The sequence below is a fragment of the Alosa pseudoharengus genome, unplaced genomic scaffold (assembly GCF_046254945.1).
Source record: "Alosa pseudoharengus isolate Yale_2024_CS ecotype anadromous, Long Island Sound unplaced genomic scaffold, YU_APseudo_1.1 YU_APseudo_1.1_scf_21, whole genome shotgun sequence".
Taxonomy (NCBI): Eukaryota; Metazoa; Chordata; class Actinopteri; order Clupeiformes; family Clupeidae; genus Alosa; species Alosa pseudoharengus.
In genome coordinates, this window is record NW_027468674.1 from 24,307,613 (window position 1) to 24,325,682 (window position 18,070).

The 18,070-nt window shown below is 41.0% G+C and overlaps 1 protein-coding gene across 1 annotated transcript; it reads left to right on the plus strand.

Moving 5' to 3' along the window:
- The first annotated feature begins 2,909 nt into the window (after positions 1–2,909).
- LOC143138519 (tryptophan 2,3-dioxygenase A-like) lies at positions 2,910–7,283 on the plus strand. The gene is made up of 12 exons (XM_076298968.1): positions 2,910–2,944; positions 3,066–3,174; positions 3,336–3,426; positions 3,868–3,938; positions 4,233–4,360; positions 4,562–4,748; positions 5,084–5,191; positions 5,402–5,513; positions 5,804–5,861; positions 6,021–6,100; positions 6,566–6,656; positions 6,995–7,283. The coding sequence occupies exons 1-12, from the start codon at positions 2,910–2,912 to the stop codon at positions 7,152–7,154; spliced, it is 1,230 nt and encodes a 409-aa protein (XP_076155083.1). The 3' UTR covers positions 7,155–7,283.
- The last annotated feature ends 10,787 nt before the right edge of the window (positions 7,284–18,070 follow it).

Genomic DNA, 18,070 nt, shown 5'->3' on the forward strand with positions numbered 1-18,070 from the left:
GACTAATAACAATAGTTAACAAACATATTTGGGATACTGCACTGTCACTGAATACAGAAAAAATGCATTTCCAAAATACAGTATATTTAGTATTAGTATGGTAATTAAAAATTAGGCTAAACTTTTCAAACCCAGTTAACCTGTTGATTTAGCAAAAAAAGAGCTCTTAAAGTCTTTCCATTAATTAACAGTAACATTAGCAGGTTTAGGTTATGTAAGACCAAGTTGGTGGACACATCTCTAGTCCAGTGTGTCTGGAGAGTCAAGTATACTATAGTCACATACATGCTACACAGCATGAAGCAGACAGACTTAGCTTCTGCCTTTTTTCCCCCTCACGGACTGAAGATCTGACAACCTTGGATAAGGTAGACATGGCAACTGGACACAGGGTCAGTCATTAACATATGGAAGACACGCTGACACACACTGACGTTTTAAACAAGTTTTGCTCTACACTATACTTGTCCATGGCGATAGCACAAAAAATCTATGGAAAACAGTGGAAAAATACAGGTGAGTACGACTTCCATCATTCCAGAACATAGCAGTCTACCTGCACTCTGTACAGGTGTTAGGATAGGTTAGGCACACAATAGGGAAATCACTGGTTTACAGGTGGGGCTTTAGTGATGTAGCTAATTGGGTTAAATGAACACCTGTCCACACTTCAGGGCTCACAAGTAGTTAGTAGTTAGTTTTAGGCCGCCGCCTTTGTGAAGATAGCGTCCTGAGTTTTACTTTCGAGGCAAACTTGAACTCACTCCTGCTGTTTTCATTTATTTGGACTATCATACCACCACAAAGAAAAAACTGAACTTAACAAACAACTGATGCCAATATGCATTGAGATTTTTGAGGCCCCAGTTGAACTGGAGCACATTGCATGGTTATAAAGATTTACTTCCTAACTTTAGCTCTTTTTTTATTGTATCAGAGATAATGTTTTTAACTTCATGAGGGAACAATCCCTTTCGGACAGAATCTGTGCTGGGAACATTATGTAAAGTAGGAGAGTAGGATACTTTCATTATGGTACTGTACGTTTCTTTCTTAGCCTACTGAATGTACATCTATTCTGAACAGCCTACTTTTTCAAGGACATTTTCATAGTATTGGTTCATTTGAGATACTTTGTTTCATTCGACTGGCTCATGTCCTTTACAAGTCAAGTCAAGTCAACTTTATTTCTATAGCACATTTAAGAACAAGAACAAATCAGGGTGTGTTCATCTTGCTATACTGTATGAGCACTCTTTAATAAACCCATAACAACGTAGTTAACGAACCCAGAGTTTATTACCGAAGACTGTAATAAGCTCTGTAGTGGCTGATCAACGAAAAATACTCCACGGCTTATTTGATGTGTTTTAATGCAGAAAAACACCCTTGGGTAAATTTTCGCTGGAATTACACTTTAAATTCAGATTAAAGACAACTCTACCCTGGGTGAACCCAGATAAACCTGTTATCAAATTTGAATGTGTTCTGCAGGTCCGTCTGGAAAGGATCCCATTGACACCCATTTCTGACTTTCCCATTTTATGACTTCCAGGGTCGTTAAAAGCAGTAAAATTAAATTTAAATGTGTGCTTTAAAGTCTTACCAAATCATTTTAGAAGTGCAGCAAAAATAGCTTTCTTGTGAAATATCTAAATTCACTTGTTTATTCACTTCCAAAGAAGACTCATTCCTGGGTTTTTGGTGATGAAAATGGTCAGTGAGCCCCTTTCCAGATCGACCTGCAAAAAAAATTCAAATTCCTTAATACAAGCTTAATACAGACACAAGACATAAACCCATACATGGCCATAAACCTGGAACTGAGTGCAGGTGAGTGTGTTTGGTTGCAGTTCATGCAGGTGTGGCACAAAGCAGGCTTTCAAAAGGTTGTTATAGGGGAAGAGGAGAGAGCTCCTTTTTCACAGTTCACCCAAGCTAAGACAACTCAGCTGTTTAGTTGTTTTCATCAGGGTCACATGGCTAAATAAATATGTTCTGCATCCAAATATGTCAACTTCAGAGCAGTCTTGTTTGAGGCATTATTTATTATTCACAGCATCAAGTCACGGCATTAGTCATAATTTATGGTGCCACAAAATTTAATGCATCTAATATTTAAGTATATATACTCTTTTGATCCCGTGAGGGAAATTTGGTCTCTGCATTTATCCCAATCTGTGAATTAGTGAAACACACACAGCACACAGTGAGCACACACTAATCTCGGCGCAGTGAGCTGCCTGCTACAACAGCGGCGCTTGGGGAGCAGTGAGGGGTTACTGTAGATGCATTGCTCAAGGGCACTTCAACTGCTTCCTACTGGTCGGGGTTCGAACCAGCAACACTCTGGTTACAAGTCCGAAGCACTAACCCATGGCTGCCCTTAGGATTCACTCCTGCTTTGAAATATGTTTGAAGTGTGGATATTGTAGTTTTTTGCCGTGTGTGAGGAGAGCCAATTTTCTTGACATGACTCCAGATTATCCGAGTGCTACTGTCAGCAGGGCACAAACAAGGTACACACTGTATTGTTTTTACACATTCCAGAGCCAGGGATGTAACCAACAGGGATGTAATCATCAGTGATGACAGAGAGGACAGAGGAGGGAAGCCTATAAAATGCAGTTTGCATGGTTAGACTTGACAAGAATCAAGGGAGAGAGTTAATTTGAGTGGGAAGAAGAGAGTAAGGGAGAGACATATAGAGTGAGACAGAGATCTTCTCATAGAGTGAGACAGAGATCTTAGGGAGAAGGGGATAGAGAGAGATAAAAAGAGTGAGGTGTAGACAGAGAAGGAACGAGATAGAGGGATAGAGAGAGATAAAGGAAAGAAAGTGTAAGTAAGAGGGTGATACAGAGATTGAGAGAGAGACCACTGTCTGTGTAACCCTGTCCAGCAGAACCATGAGTGGATGCCCGTACTTCCAGAATAGAGATGTGTAAGTACTGTGAGGGGTCTGACCGGTTCAGACCTACTCTTACCTGTCTGTCATGTGACACTGATATGTGTGTGTGTGTGTGTGTGTGTGTGTGTGTGTGTGTGGACCGCTGTTCCTTTAGCCTGTTTCAGAGCCGCCTTCAGCAGAAGAACGAGGAGGAAAGGGATGACTCTCAGGAGGGAAACAACAAAGCCAGTAAAGGAGGGATCATCTATGGAGAATACCTGCAGGTACATCACACAAACACACACACACACACAAAGACTAATAAACCACAAGACATGCTCACAGTACTGTCAAGACTGTCCACTAGTGTTACAGTGTATTCCCAGTGTATTCTGCTTTCAAAGACATTAGACAAACTAATGTATAATGCTGATTTTTTCCCCAGCTGGATAAGATTGTGGCTGCTCAATCTCTCCAGAGTGAATTGAAAGGCAATAAGATTCATGATGAGCACCTATTCATAGTTACCCACCAAGGTAAATACAGTATACAGTATATCTGAACCAACACAGTTCTCATTTCTCTCCATCTGTTCTGAAGCACATTCTCCATATTTGCATTGATCATCTCTGCCATCTTTGCATTAGGTCCAATCATCTGTTGGCTAATGTGCCTTGCATATAAATAGCGAAAAGAATGCACACCCTCCGAGGTGCTGGCAAGGGAAAATAAACTAAGAAAAACTTGGTCGCCGCACACTCTATCTCTTAGTTCTTTTATTTAATTCCAACGTTTCGGCTAAAGGCTGACAGGCCGAAAAGTTGGAATTAAATAAAAGAATTGAGAGATAGAGTGTGCGGCGACCAAGTTTTTCTTAATGTGCCTTGCAATCAATCAACAACAGAAAATCCTGTTATGTCAATATGGGGTTAAGGGTCATAATGTGTAACTGCTTACTCTTCTTTTCTTGGGTGAAGCGTATGAGTTGTGGTTTAAGCAGATCTTGTGGGAGCTGGACTCAGTGAGGGATATCTTCATAAGCGGAGATGTAAGTCTTTTTAAAAAGTCTTTGTGTGCATTGTGGGTGTGTGTGCATTGCAGTGGCTAAGTTCGACAAATATTTGTAGATAATGCCTTAATTACCACCAGTCATTAATCATTCAGAAAGTTTTTCAACAAATTGAGTTTTTGTTTTTGAAAGTGAAGGCCCTTATAAGATTTAAAATAAATACTACTAAACATTTCTAAACCAGTGCTCTCTGATATAATGGATAACAGTGGATAGTTTAATTATTGGAGTACCATGTTTTAGTGGGTGTCCTAATGTTTCACTTGACTTCAGGTGCGAAATGGACGTAACATGTTGAAGGTGACCACACGTACCCACAGGATCATCACAATCTTTAAACTCCTGGTCGACCAGTTTGCTATTCTAGAGACTATGACTGCTTTGGACTTCTTTGACTTCAGGTCAGCAGATGATAATCTTTCATTATTTATTTGTTTGTTTGCCAAGTTATGTAACCTAGTTTATGACCACATTCCAATATTTTCATTCTGTAATTTGTGTCTTTCTGGCAATATGAATTTAGGTGCATGCATCTGTAACATATACTTAAATTGGCGTGTGTGTGTGTGTGTGTGTGTGTACATGTGTGTATTCTAAACCAGGGAGTACCTGTCTCCAGCCTCTGGATTCCAGAGCCTGCAGTTCCGTCTCCTGGAGAACAAGTTTGGCGTTCCCAATGACCGGCGGGTTCCCTACAACCGGCAGCACTACCGGGACAACTTCTATGGCCAGGACAGCGAGCTGCTGCTCTGCTCTGAGCAGGAGCCCACGCTGCTCCGGGTGGTGGAGGTGATGACCTGTGGAGCGCCACCATACACATCACATCACACAGGAACATTTGTGTGTTCTTGGTTGTGGTTTATATACATGCATAGTATTGTAAACATAGAACAAACACATGACCTATAGCTACTATAAGCCACTATAGGACATCTTCCATGCCAACACACCATACAGTATGCTACTTTAATAAGGTTTCCTGATGTTTAATTTGCACAGCTGTCCCAGTAGTAATGATATGGATATAGTGATACACATGGAATCATGATGTATGTTCTCCAGTATCAGGTATTGCCTGAGGCTATGGTGTATGAAACTTATATCCTGCTTTCTGTGTACTGCAGCAATGGCTGGAACGTACCCCAGGCCTTGAGAAGAAAGGATTCAACTTCTGGGGGAAACTGGAGGCCAACATCACTGAGGGACTGAAGAGGGAGAGAGAGAAACTAGAGGTTTGTTTATCACCTCCTGAAAATCATCAACTCTGCACAGACATCTGTGGTAATCATGGATTCAAATCATTATTATGCTGTCAACAATGATCTGCTGTGCTGCAACATTTGGGAGAGTCATTCATTCATTCATTGAGTTACATTCAGTCAGACTGTGCAATCAGACAAAAGGGCCATGGAAACAGTGGCATATATAATTTAATTGGACAGATGAGACCAGAGTCAGAGGACAAAGATGAACAGATGAAGGATTTCATAAAGCAGAGAGACCTATTTACATCCCTGTTTGATGAGCAAAGACATGATGACCTGATGAGTAAAGGTGAGGATTATCATTGCATACAGACAGACACGCACACACACAAACACACCATGCCTAAGTCAAAGTTTAGCTACTCACTCTCTCGCGAGATCAGGATGGTCTCACGAGGCTATAAGAATTGAACACCAGTCAATGTCTTGTTGACCAGTTGGACCACTTCAGTCCAATCCAGTTTTATCTCCACGTTTTTTTTTAAAATGTTCTAAACAGTCACATCCTTACAAAAATCCCATCCAAATAAAATGTCAAGATCCCATGCATTTGCTTTATACTGTCTTTGCTGTCCTTAGGTGAGAGGCGGCTCTCATATAAAGCTTTGCAGGGCGCTCTCATGATCTACTTCTACAGGTGAGATGTTCTCTCACTCGTTGTCCACCTGTCCATTCACCTCTCACAGTTTTGATCATCTGTCCTCTCACTCCTCATCTTCTCACGCTTAATGTGTTGACTCACTTCACCTGTTCGAAGTCCACCTGCTGGACACTCACTTGTGGTCTGTTCTGACAGAGAGGAACCTCGCTTCCAGGTGGCGTTCCAGCTGCTGACCTCACTGATGGACATTGACTCCCTCATGTCCAAATGGAGATGTAGGTGTCTCAGATGAGTCAGTGTGCGTTGGATTAATCCTTACGACAGAAGCTAGAGTTTGCTATCTCAGTGAAGAAATTAATGACCCATTTTATTTGACTTCTTAAAATACTTTTTAGCATCTGTGCAGTTGTTGTGTGTACATATCTGTGGCTCTATACTCTGTTGTATTCTATACTGTATCTCTTTCTCATACCACGGGATAGCTCAGATAGGAGCCCTCAAAGACCAAACACTAGTCATGATTGTTACCACAGCCCAAACAACACTCCAACTGAAAAAGTCCAGTATCAAACCCGACAGCACAGCAGCAAGTTGTATTAGTGAAAGAACCAATCTATACAGACTGAAATGGTTATATTTTTACTCAGTTTCTTATTATGTTCATATCATTGTTATGGACACAACATTATGCATTATTGTTAGTGACTATGAAAGTGACTGTGAATGCTTCCATCTTCCAGACCACCACGTGTGCATGGTGCACAGGATGATTGGCAGTAAGATGGGAACAGGTGGATCCTCAGGGTACCATTACTTGCGTTCCACCGTGAGGTAAGCCCAGCCTGGTCAAAATGGCATACACCACACAACACCACATTGATCACAGCCATCGTTTAAGTCAGCCACAATTTTCCCAGAAAATTAAACACAAACAATAGATCTTTCATCCCTATTGACTAATGATATCACAACACACATATGCACATTTTGTAAAATATCATCAGCAGCAGAAAATGTCTTATGTATATTTTCCCAATAATAAGTTTGTTTGTGTTTGTGACTGAAACACATAGAGACCAACTTGCTCTCTAATTTTAACAGAATATATCACTAATAAGATTAGACCCAAACTTTCTTAAAGAGCTTTGTTGTTGTGTTGTTCTTGCCAGTGACCGTTATAAGGTGTTTGTGGACTTGTGTAACCTGGCCACCTTCCTGGTGCCGCGCCACTGGGTGCCCAAGCTCAACCCCACAGAGGACTCCTTCCCCTCCACCGACACCTGCTGTGACAGCTCCTACTGCAGTAACAGCAGCGAAGACTCCGACTAGGCATGGGTCGGGGGGCGATAAGACTGGGTGAAAGGGGTATCAGATTGCTGAGTTAAGTTAACAGTCACAAAAATAACTGTTATGATCATTTAAATTTGATTTAATGTTTACTCTGTTTTATACTTTTACACTGAACTTTTCTAGAAAAAGAAATGGGACAATGAGAAATTATGTCACTGAAAAATAAAAAGCAATGAAATAATTTAAAATTCTATTTTGTCTTTTGTCTAGATTGTGTCTGAAATATAAGCCGGTCCGGATGTATTGCATGGTGATAGGATGTTCAACATCGTAATTCTTCCTATAGGCTTTCTTCCATATTAGACAGAAAGACTTATTTCACATGCTAAAACTGAATTGAACTTTGCATTTTGATTGGATTTGAAATCTACTCAAGAGTTTACTTACAATCAACATGATCAGAGCTAAATTACATACCTCTCTCTCCCTCTTGCTCTTTGCATTGCTGAAGAGTTGCTCTCGCCATCAAGCAGTTGCTGTTGAAAAACATTTATTTTCCTTTTGAAACTCATAACTCTGTGGCTTATAGGCTAAGCTTATGTCATAAAGCTGAACCGACCACCAGTGATCCAAATAAATATCACATACAGTACGTCGTCTAGACTGTATAAAATAGGTTGTCTAACACAAGGCCAACCATTTGCAAATCGCCACAAGGGGGCACTAGACACTTTGACAGTGCTCAAGTCTGTGGCATGTCGCATCAAAGCCTACTCCAAGTAAAACTAGAAATGTAATGCCAGAGGAATTACAGTAGTGGATGGAAAGCTGCTGGCCTAATGTTGGTGGGAGATTCCTGAAAAAAAAAATTGAATCACTTAATATTTGGGTTCATACAAACCCTCGTACCAAAAAACCTTGTGTGTGTCAAGGCGTTCTTGAGATATAACACTCAAGGTGTTTTTGACCTTGACATTTGACCTCCAACATCAATTCACTTCATCTTTGAGTCCATACAAACACTCATACCAAATTTCAGGCATGTATGTCAAGGCATTCTTGAGATATTGCACTCAGAGTATTCATGGACTTGACCTTTGACCTCCAACATCAACTCACTTCATCTTTGAGTCCATACAAACACTTGTACCAAATTTGAAGCATATGCGTCAAGCCGTTCTGGAGATATAATGCGCAAAGCATGAGATATGGCTGTGACTTTTATTTTGACACACAGGAAACACTTACACAGGATATGTAGTTCAGGGAGAGCCAGATTGTATGCTAAGAAGCTGAGACAGTTGGATTCACAGGTGACACCTGTGCCAGTGTTCTGATTAGCCTGGGACCAAACTCTGGGAGCTTAACGAGCGCAGCTGGCTTTAGGCCATTATGACATCACAGCCTCCATTCAAGTCTATGGGGGGGATTAGCTTTTTAACATTTTTAATCCCCTATTTCTCAAAAAGTATAAACTTTAAAAAAATAATAATAATGAAATAATAACTCTTTTGTCCAACTCCAGACCTACACAACGGTTATTTCAACATATCTGTACGTTAAGTGGTTAGAGTCGCATTCATCCTTGAAAAGGTAAAAAGAAAAGGTTATAAGAAGAAGAAGCCAGGAGATTTCAAGATGGTGGATTCCATCCACTATAATAATACTTTCTTGCGGAGTGTGAGAACGTATTGCAGTAGTACTTGAACTGGCAGCCAGTCATCCTAGTAAAAGTCTCATACACTACGTTTTCAAGCAAGGCCAACCATTTAAAAACATGCCAGGGAGGGAGCGTAAGACACTTTGCCAGTGCTTACATTGACATGTGAGACCATAATGCTTGTCATGCTCAAAGTCTGTCTTTTGTGAAATGATACATTTACATATTGTTACAGTATCATGGGGTGACAGCTGCCAGTGCATTGTAAATTAGAATATATGAAGAATCAATATAATTTTTTATACATATATATATATATATATATATATATAGATTCTTCATTTAGATCGCATTTCCAGTATTGGCGTTACGTAGTTTGTCCACCAATGATGGTGTTACAAGGACAACACAAGAAGAGTATAGCTTACGGCAGAGAATGTCTAATAAGGGTTGGACGATTTTCACATGAAATGTAATTCCCATTTCTTCTTGAAGCCAAGATGAACTTGAGAATGTTTATCGGACATGCTTGGTTTTTACTGCAGGTACAATACATTGCAATGTAGATTTATTAATGCACCCGTGATGATCAACATTAGACAAGTGCTATTTTTGAGATATGTGCATAAAGAGGCATTCCTTAGTAAAAGTTGAGAACAGGACTTTTTATGCTAATTAGCAAAAAACAAAATGGTTGCCAAAATGGCAATTTGTGGCACTTTCTTTGGGCTGGCATTAGTAAATAAATTAATATTGTTTGCATGTGTGCATCTCAGAAATCTCTCTTGGGCAATAGATCAAAAGAACAGGCTGTGAAAAATCTATTATAATGCCTATGCTAATTATCTACAGCTATTTTATCTCTAATTTCTCTACGCCCAGGTAACAGTATTTGCCTTGGAAATCGCCTCAATCTGCATTGCCATTTTGTGCTTGTTGTGAATACACATAACAGGCCACAAGAAGTAATTAGGGTTTGTTTTTTGCTCACTTTTACTCGTCATGCTATCCGGATGACATTGGATTCCATTCACTGTGCTAAGCTAACCTAGCAGTGGGGCTGCCAGTCTAAGACAATGCATGCCCTGAAACAAAAATGCTTTTGCCCACTTATCTAACTCTAGGGTAGACGGTGAATAACCCAATTTCATAAAACGGAGGCATGTTCCTTTCAAAAATGTTTTGGGTATTTCTGCTATTTCCCACACAAAGTTACAAAATTGTTACATTTCAAGCACTTGCACCTGTTCTGCTTAACTTCTAAAAAATAAGCATCAATAATGATCAAAAATCTTGTTTCTATCCCTCCCCCCCCACCCACACCTTGTTTATAATTGAATGTCCTTATTTTCTCACAAAAACATTCATATGATCATAAATGTGATACAGGGTATGGCAAATATAAACCATAAATTATGTCTTTATTGTTAGTAATTGAGCTAAAGTAAACATCTGATAAGTATTTTTACATAAATTGATATGGCTGTATTGATTTAAAAACCTAATAATGTGGTGGGTCCACCAGACCAGGAAACATTGGCTGAGTAACACAAATATGAACACCTTACAAGGGTTAATCTCATCACTCATCAAGACAAAAAAAATACCCATGTTATATATTATTATATTATTAAGGTATATATTATTATACCTAGTTCCTCACTGAAAGACCCACTTCCGGCTTCTTTGGGCTCCATATCTGGATTTCTGAAGTTTCATTTCCTCTTATGATGCTGTTCTCTGGTAGTTGAAAGTTTTATGGGTGTAGTAGGGAAGCACGTTAACAGAGTGAAACTGGGTAGGGAGAGGATGTAGGAGTTACATCCTAATTTCCTGCATTTGCAGCGTTGAGTCTTGCAAGCACATGCTAGCATCTCAAGGCAATTGTCTGGAATGGGACTCAGAGGTGTCAGTATGGGCCGCAGAGCTGATTCCCCAAGTCTCCATCCCAGAGGGTGCAGGAAGCTCAAGTGTGGGGGATTGGGCATTTGTCCATATCACTGTTAGTATACTGTTTGTGTGACTTACAGTAAGTGCGACTCGAGTCCGAGTCTCAGACTCGAGTCCCCATCTCTGTGCAGAACCAATCTCTTCATAAGAAGAGTGCCTTGGACCCCCTTTTTTCTATTTCCATGGCATGACCTCTCTTCTTGAACTGACAAGGATTGTTTTGTTTAAAAATAAATAAATAAATAATAATAAAACATCATGCTGATACCTTCTGCTTTTCCCAAATACAATGTAGCCTACAGGTGTACATGACCTTTTATCAATCCAGTTGCAATTGATGAACTGTGATGAACTGCCATACTTGTGATTGTTTTTAGATATTTTAAAGGTTTTACAACGATGCTACAGATTTTGTGGCTGGTGCTACATCTATTCACCTTTGCAGCACCAGTACTATGTACAAAAAAAGTTAACATACAGCCCTGGTATCACACATATGCATATATCATGTAGGCTATTCTGTCTGATACGCCATGCTGATGTTATAACCCTAAAATAACTAGCCCTTCTCACCTCACACATGAAACATAAAAAAGTTAATGCAAAAAAAGGTTAATGCAATGAAATGTTAATGAGAAATGTTCTGACATTTGGGAAGGGGAAAATAATCGCTAATGGACCAATTAATCGTTAGATTAATCAAAAAATGAATTGTTAGATTAGTCGACTATTTAAAAAAAAAAATTGTTAGATTAATTGTTTATAAAATAGTCGTTTGGGACAGCCCTAAAAGTAACTGATATTTGTAAAATGCTTTGCTTGCATAAAGGGGGAGTCATTAAACATAAACTGCTCACAATGTAGTTTGTGGCAATGTACAGAACAAAGACCTCTTTTATTCTTACTCTTTCTATTATTCTTATACAACAAGAAGAGCCTAGCCTTTCATTAGGAAACTCGATAGTTAGGCCTATTCAAATACAACGCCCCATCTTGATTAGAACCTTGTTATGGGAGAACATTTTTACATTGTGATTGTTAAAAATGACTATTGGCCAATATATCGGTCGGTTTTTCGGCCCTCAAAATCCCATATCAGTCAGGCTCTATAAGGAGATGGAGACAAATTGACATAGGCCTACACACACACACGCACAAACACACATACACACGCCCACACATATACAAACATGCACACACGTGCGCGCAAACACACAATCATGTACATACAAGCAAACAGAAACGTTTCAAGAGTGGGGGATGGAGTAGATGGAGACAAATTGAAAAGTGTGATTTATTTTAACTGAAGGGATGTACAGGACTTAGCGGTGGTAATATTTTGTATGCTATGTGGTACATCTAGTGATTACTATATTAATTAATAATAGCTTATTTCATTTGAGCTATTTCCATGTTGAACTACATTTATATTGATATGGCATGGTGTAAATATAAAATAAACACAGCAACAAATTTGACTCTATAGCCTACTATCCGCAATTAGTTTCAGGCCTTTGCGAAGAGTCCTGAGCGTTTGCCCGGTGAGCGAGGCAAACTTGGACTGTTGTTTTCATTTATTTGGACTGTCACACCACCACAAAGACAATACTGAACGTAACAAACAACCGATGCTAATATGCATTGAGATTGTTTAGGCTCCATTTGAATTGGAGCACATTGCAGGGTTATACAGATGTAGCCTACTTCTTAACTGTAGGACTTTTTTATTTTATTAGTGATAATGATCACTAATCACTAATTCAGAGCAGCCTAAAGAGAGAAGGGGGGCATGGTGGTGCCAATTGGGCAGGGATAGACGGTGGCATGGGGTGAGTAAAAGTGCAAAACTGACATTTAGTTAACAACAGCTTAGTCTAGGGTGCAATTGTTTTGGTTTGAATATTAATTGCATGATCACATCAGACAGATGGCAGGAAAATTATGGCCTTAGAATCTACTATTGTTAATTCTATAGTGTAGTAGATAGCAGTTAAGCACTACTTTAGTTCAGCTTAAAAAAAGCACTGATCAAATGGAACAGGAGAGGAAGGGCGAAGAAAGAAGACGGATGTTTGTCTGAGAAATAATGACCAATCTGTAGCTACTGTATCTGCGTTTTGCTATTGGTATTTTGTAATTCCGATGGGTTAACACTTTACGATAAGGGTACGTGAATTATCATAAATTCATACATTATTTATAACTTATGAGTCATCAGGAATTTACCGTCAGGAGTTGACATGACATAAGACGTTACCTGCAGGCTGGCCTATGATTTCATTGCTGAGTTTGCGGCAAAGAAAGCAAGAAAAGGTATATCTGAGTCAGGATATGGTGAGTCAATGTTATTTATTTGTCCAATGTTGACCAGTTTCCATAGGCTTCGTGCATCTTTATTACATTAATACACAGGATTAGATGTTAAAATCCCTTGTGCCAAAATCCAAGGTAAAAACACATTCAGAAGCCCCTGCTCAAGTTTAACTTTAAAAAGCACACTACCCACAAATCCGCCAACAAATGGTCACAAGCACAATACAAATGACCTATCCAACAGCAGTAGCCTATATAGTATGCGGCATGTCATTGGGGTTATCAAGTGGGCACCCTCATTCACCGATGTTTCGTTAAGTTAGGCCCACGACACCTCATGAAGGCTTAACAGTGAAACCAGCGTCCTGGAGACACTCCCCTCCATGCTGCCACCATATTACCACATTGAAATATCCAATACCCAAAATACTCTTAACCAGCCCAGGCATGGTCAAGGTTGGCTAGGTTGGTCCGTCCCGTTGATGTGGACTGAACCATAACCATAAAAACATTGGCCAACCATCCATCACCCTAGGCACAGCCCATCACAAACACAAAACAAATTAGCCAGTTAGCTTAGCCCGTTAGCTTAGGCCCCATCCCAAACACAAAACAAATTAGCCAGCAGTTAGCAGTTAGCTTACGCCCCATGCTGCCCCATATTACCACAACAAGCATCCAAATACCCTTAACCAACCTAGGCATGGTCTAAGTTGGCTAGGTCGGTCCGTCCCGTTGATGCGGACTGAACCATAAACCATAAAAAACCTTAGCCAAGTACCATCAACCTAGGCACAGTCAATCACAAACACAAAACAAATGAGCCAGTTAGCTTACCTTAGCTTGCGCCCCAGGAAGGGTAACTTCTCCTTACCCACAACCAAAACAAATGAGCCAGTTAGCTTACCTTAGCTTGCGCCCCAGGAAGGGTAACTCCTCCTTACCCACGACCAAAACAAATGAGCCAGTTAGCTTACCTTAGCTTGCGCCCCAGGAAGGGTAACTTCTCCTTACCCACAACCATTCGCTTGCCCGTTCTGCTGCTAAAGACATGTTACTAACCACCTGCCTTAGACTTCGACCACAAATGCCCAATTCAGACAGCAAGCCAATAGCAGATCGATCTGGCCACAAACCCACGTGCACCGATTTCAATAGGCCTTAATCGTGCACTCCAACCTCGCTTAGCTGCCTCCTCTGCTATTTCAGTATATTTAGCTCTCTTCAGCTCATTGGCCACTTCCACTCTGTCTTCCCAAGGAACAGTGAGTTCAATGAAGTAAACTATCTTCTCTGAATCCGACCATAGAATTACGTCGGGACGTAGCTTAGTACTCACTATATGTGGAGGTACCGCCATCTGCTGGCCAAGATCAACCTTCATTTCCCAGCCCGCCCCATTTTTCAACTGGCCGGTTTTACACCTGGCCTTCGCGGAACAAGGTTTATCCCCCTGACATACAAAGTTAATTTGCCTTACCCCTTTACTAGCTGCTAATGAATTTACTTCTCTTCTTTTATCCTCTATTGCCGCTGCCACACATTTCAATACCTGGTTATGACGCCACGTATACCGCCCCTGGGTGAGACTTACCTTGCATCCCGATAGGATATGGTGGAGACTGCCCACACACGAGCAAAGTATGCATTTATCATCCTCACCAAACCATTGACTTAAATTCTTGGGAGATGGGAGCACATCATATGTAGCACCTAACATAAATCTGATCTTACCAGCTTCCATGCCCCATAGATCTTTCCATTTAATCCGTCTTTTTTCCACCCCTTCCCAGTTCACCCACTGCCCTTGTTTTGCCTGCGACACTGCCTTAGTACATCTTACAGCCTCCTCCTGTCTATGCATTTCCTCCACTACCATTTTCCTCTTTTCTCCTGCAGAAGCCTTACTCCACAAGGGTTTACTTGCTAACTTCTTATCTGTTACCTTCCCTTTAATAATTGAGAGACTCCTAGACTTACTTGGTTTCACCTTCATTCTGGCCCATTGCAGATTACTATTTAACTTACCCAGCAACCTGTTGGTGCATGGAACGGTTGTCGTCAAGGTTGTCATGTCGTCCATGAAAGCCCGAATCGGGGGGAGGCGTGGCCCTCCCTGCAACTTCTCCCCGCCCACTACCCATTTTGAGGCCCTAATGATGACCTCCATTGCCATTGTAAAAGCAAGTGGGGAGATGGTACATCCGGCCATGATTCCTATCTCAAGTTGTTGCCAACCTGTGGTGTAATCAGCTGTAGTAAAACATAATTGAATATCCAGAAAGTATGCTTTTACTAGGCTTTTAATGCTACCTGGGATTCTGAAATAATCAAAGGCCTCCCACAACAGACTATGCGGCACAGACCCAAAAGCATTAGCCAAATCCAAGAACACAACGTGCAGGTCTCTCTTCTCACGCTTTGCTAATTGAATTTGGTGCCAAATCATGCTGGTATGCTCTAAGCACCCGGAGAAGCCAGGAATTCCAGCTTTTTGCACCGTGGTATCAATTAGTTTATTCCTTTCAAGGTAATTTGTCAGTCTCCACCACACTGAAGAAAACCTTCCCTTCAACATTCAGTAGACTAATTGGCCTAAATTGATTAATCTCCACTGCGTCCTTTTCTTTGGGAATAAATATTCCCCCAGCCCTCCGCCAAGCCTTGGGAATACTCTGCTTTTTCCAAACTATCTTCATTAATTGCCATAAAAATCTTAAAACATCTGGTGCACTCTTATACAACCGGTAGGGCACTCCATTAGGTCCCAGGGCTGAAGAGGCCCTTGCACGTTTTATTACTTCTTGCACCTCTTTCCACCTTGGTGGACTATCGTCGCATTGGCTACTTAATTCACCAATAGGTGGGATATCAGCAGGAAGTACCATCTCCCTGAACCTCTCCCTATCTTTGTGCACTCCCTCTAAATACTCCTCAAGCTTCTGCTTAGGTTCCAAAAGACTGCCACTCTTCTGCATTACGAATAAAGACTTAACAAACTTAAATGGGTCTTTATAGAATGCTAGTCGGGCTCGTGATTTCTTCTTCCTATTTTTCCTAATATTTTCAGCTCTTCTTAGCACTACTAACCGCTCCCTCACATCTGCCTGTAGACAGTCAATACCTTCCTTCTCATCATCTGTAGCTTTTCTCCACTGCTTCTTAAGCTGCCTCCTCTCCTTGATAAGTTTATCTATCTCCTGCTGGCGCCTAGATTTAACTACCTCATGTTGCCGTTTTGTCCTTCTCTCAATAGTCCCAAATCTTTCCTTACCATAGCTATAAATAATGTCTCCCATTTTCTCTAATTTGCTTTCAGCCGTCCCCTTGAGCTGACCCAGGATACTGACCAAATCACTATTAACATCTTCCCACATTCTACATTCTGCTGCGCCTGGCCATCTAACCCCAGGCCTATGACCATTAATCTTCTCCCTCCTTGGCTGACTGGCCTCTCTCTCTGCCTCAGTGCTAGAACTTACCTCAACAACAGGGGTACTGATGTCCTGCGAACTGTGGGTTTCTTCCTGTCGCTGAACTTCAACCGACTGACTTGATGCACTTCTTAAGAAATAGCTATCAATGCGGGGACCCTGTGTTCCCTCTACCAAGCACTTCTTTTTCCCTTGATGAATTTTCAGGCCCTTTAGACTTGTAACCTTCTGCCAACCACACACACACATCTGCAGCTTTTTCTCAGTTTTCTCTGAACTAGTGGCTTCCACAAACATGTTTTCCTTACTCGTAATCAAATTCGTTCCAGGGTCAGTAACCATGTCTATCACAAGTGAGTCATCTTCCGCCCCTACTCTCGCTGACTCTAGGGGTATTTTTTCATTATGTCGTACTGTAGCTTAGTAGGGTGCAGCCCATAGCTTAGTGAAGCCTGGGCTATTGCCACAATGAGCTGCTAACCCATTGTAGCCCCAGCGGGGTCTATTCCCTCCTGTCAGCCGTCTTTCCGTGCTGTCACAAGGTCTTTCCCTAGTTGCCAGCTGCCCTATTCACAGCAGTCACTAGCCTGCGCTAGCTTCAGCATTACATTAATACACAGGATTAGATGTTAGAATCCCTTGTGCCAAAATCCAAGGTAAAAACACATTCAGAAGCCCCTGCTCAAGTTTAACTTTAAAAAGCACACTACCCACAAATCCGCCAACAAATGGTCACAAGCACAATACAAATGGCCTATCCAACAGCAGTAGCCTATATAGTATGCGGCATGTCATTGGGGTTATCAAGTGGGCACCCTCATTCACCGATGTTTCGTTAAGTTAGGCCCACGACACCTCATGAAGGCTTAACAGTGAAACCAGCGTCCTGGAGACACTCCCCTCCATGCTGCCACCATATTACCACATTGAAATATCCAATACCCAAAATACTCTTAACCAGCCCAGGCATGGTCAAGATCAATAGTTATCAATAGTTTGAATGTCGTGTGTTTCTGCTCATTGACAAATAACGTTCAGTGCAATGATTCATGCCCAATTAATGTCCCCTGTTAAAGCGTTTGCCTTACACCAGTTTGGTTTCCATTTGTATGCGATTTTGTGATGTAGCCTAGGAAACGGCTTATATGGCCAAATATTTATGTGACTCAGTTATTGCCATACAATTTCCCCTCTTAAAGACAAGCTTTTGCCTATATTAGCCTATTAAACATGCACCGACCGTAGGCTATGTGTAGCCTAGGATATCGCATGATTTCCTGCAACTAAGTGAAAAGGGCCTCGCATCCGTCAAGTTCGCACAGGGCCTTTATGTGTGTTTATGTGTGTGTGCGTGCGTGCGTGCGTTTGTGTGTGTGTGTGCATGCGTGTCAGTATTTCCCTAGCAATTCTGAAGTGTGATGTTCTGTTTCCATAGGCTGCATTGTCACTTGATCAAAACAAACCGCATTAGACATAACATGTGGAAATGATCCATGATTCATGCAGGGTTTCATCAAAGATTTTCTAGTTACCAAGATGAATCATATTTTTCTCTGAATAAGCAATAAGAGAATGTAAGTATATAAGCATATAAGACT

What these genes read in the sequence shown, in the direction of transcription:
- LOC143138519 (XM_076298968.1), top strand. Translation starts at nt 2,910, where the DNA reads ATGAGTGGATGCCCGTACTTCCAGAATAGAGATGT. An exon ending in TTGGACTTCTTTGACTTCAG is followed by an intron (nt 4,361 to 4,561) that starts GTCAGCAGATGA and finishes ATTCTAAACCAG; the next exon opens with GGAGTACCTGTCTCCAGCCT. An exon ending in GGGAGAGAGAGAAACTAGAG is followed by an intron (nt 5,192 to 5,401) that starts GTTTGTTTATCA and finishes TTAATTGGACAG; the next exon opens with ATGAGACCAGAGTCAGAGGA.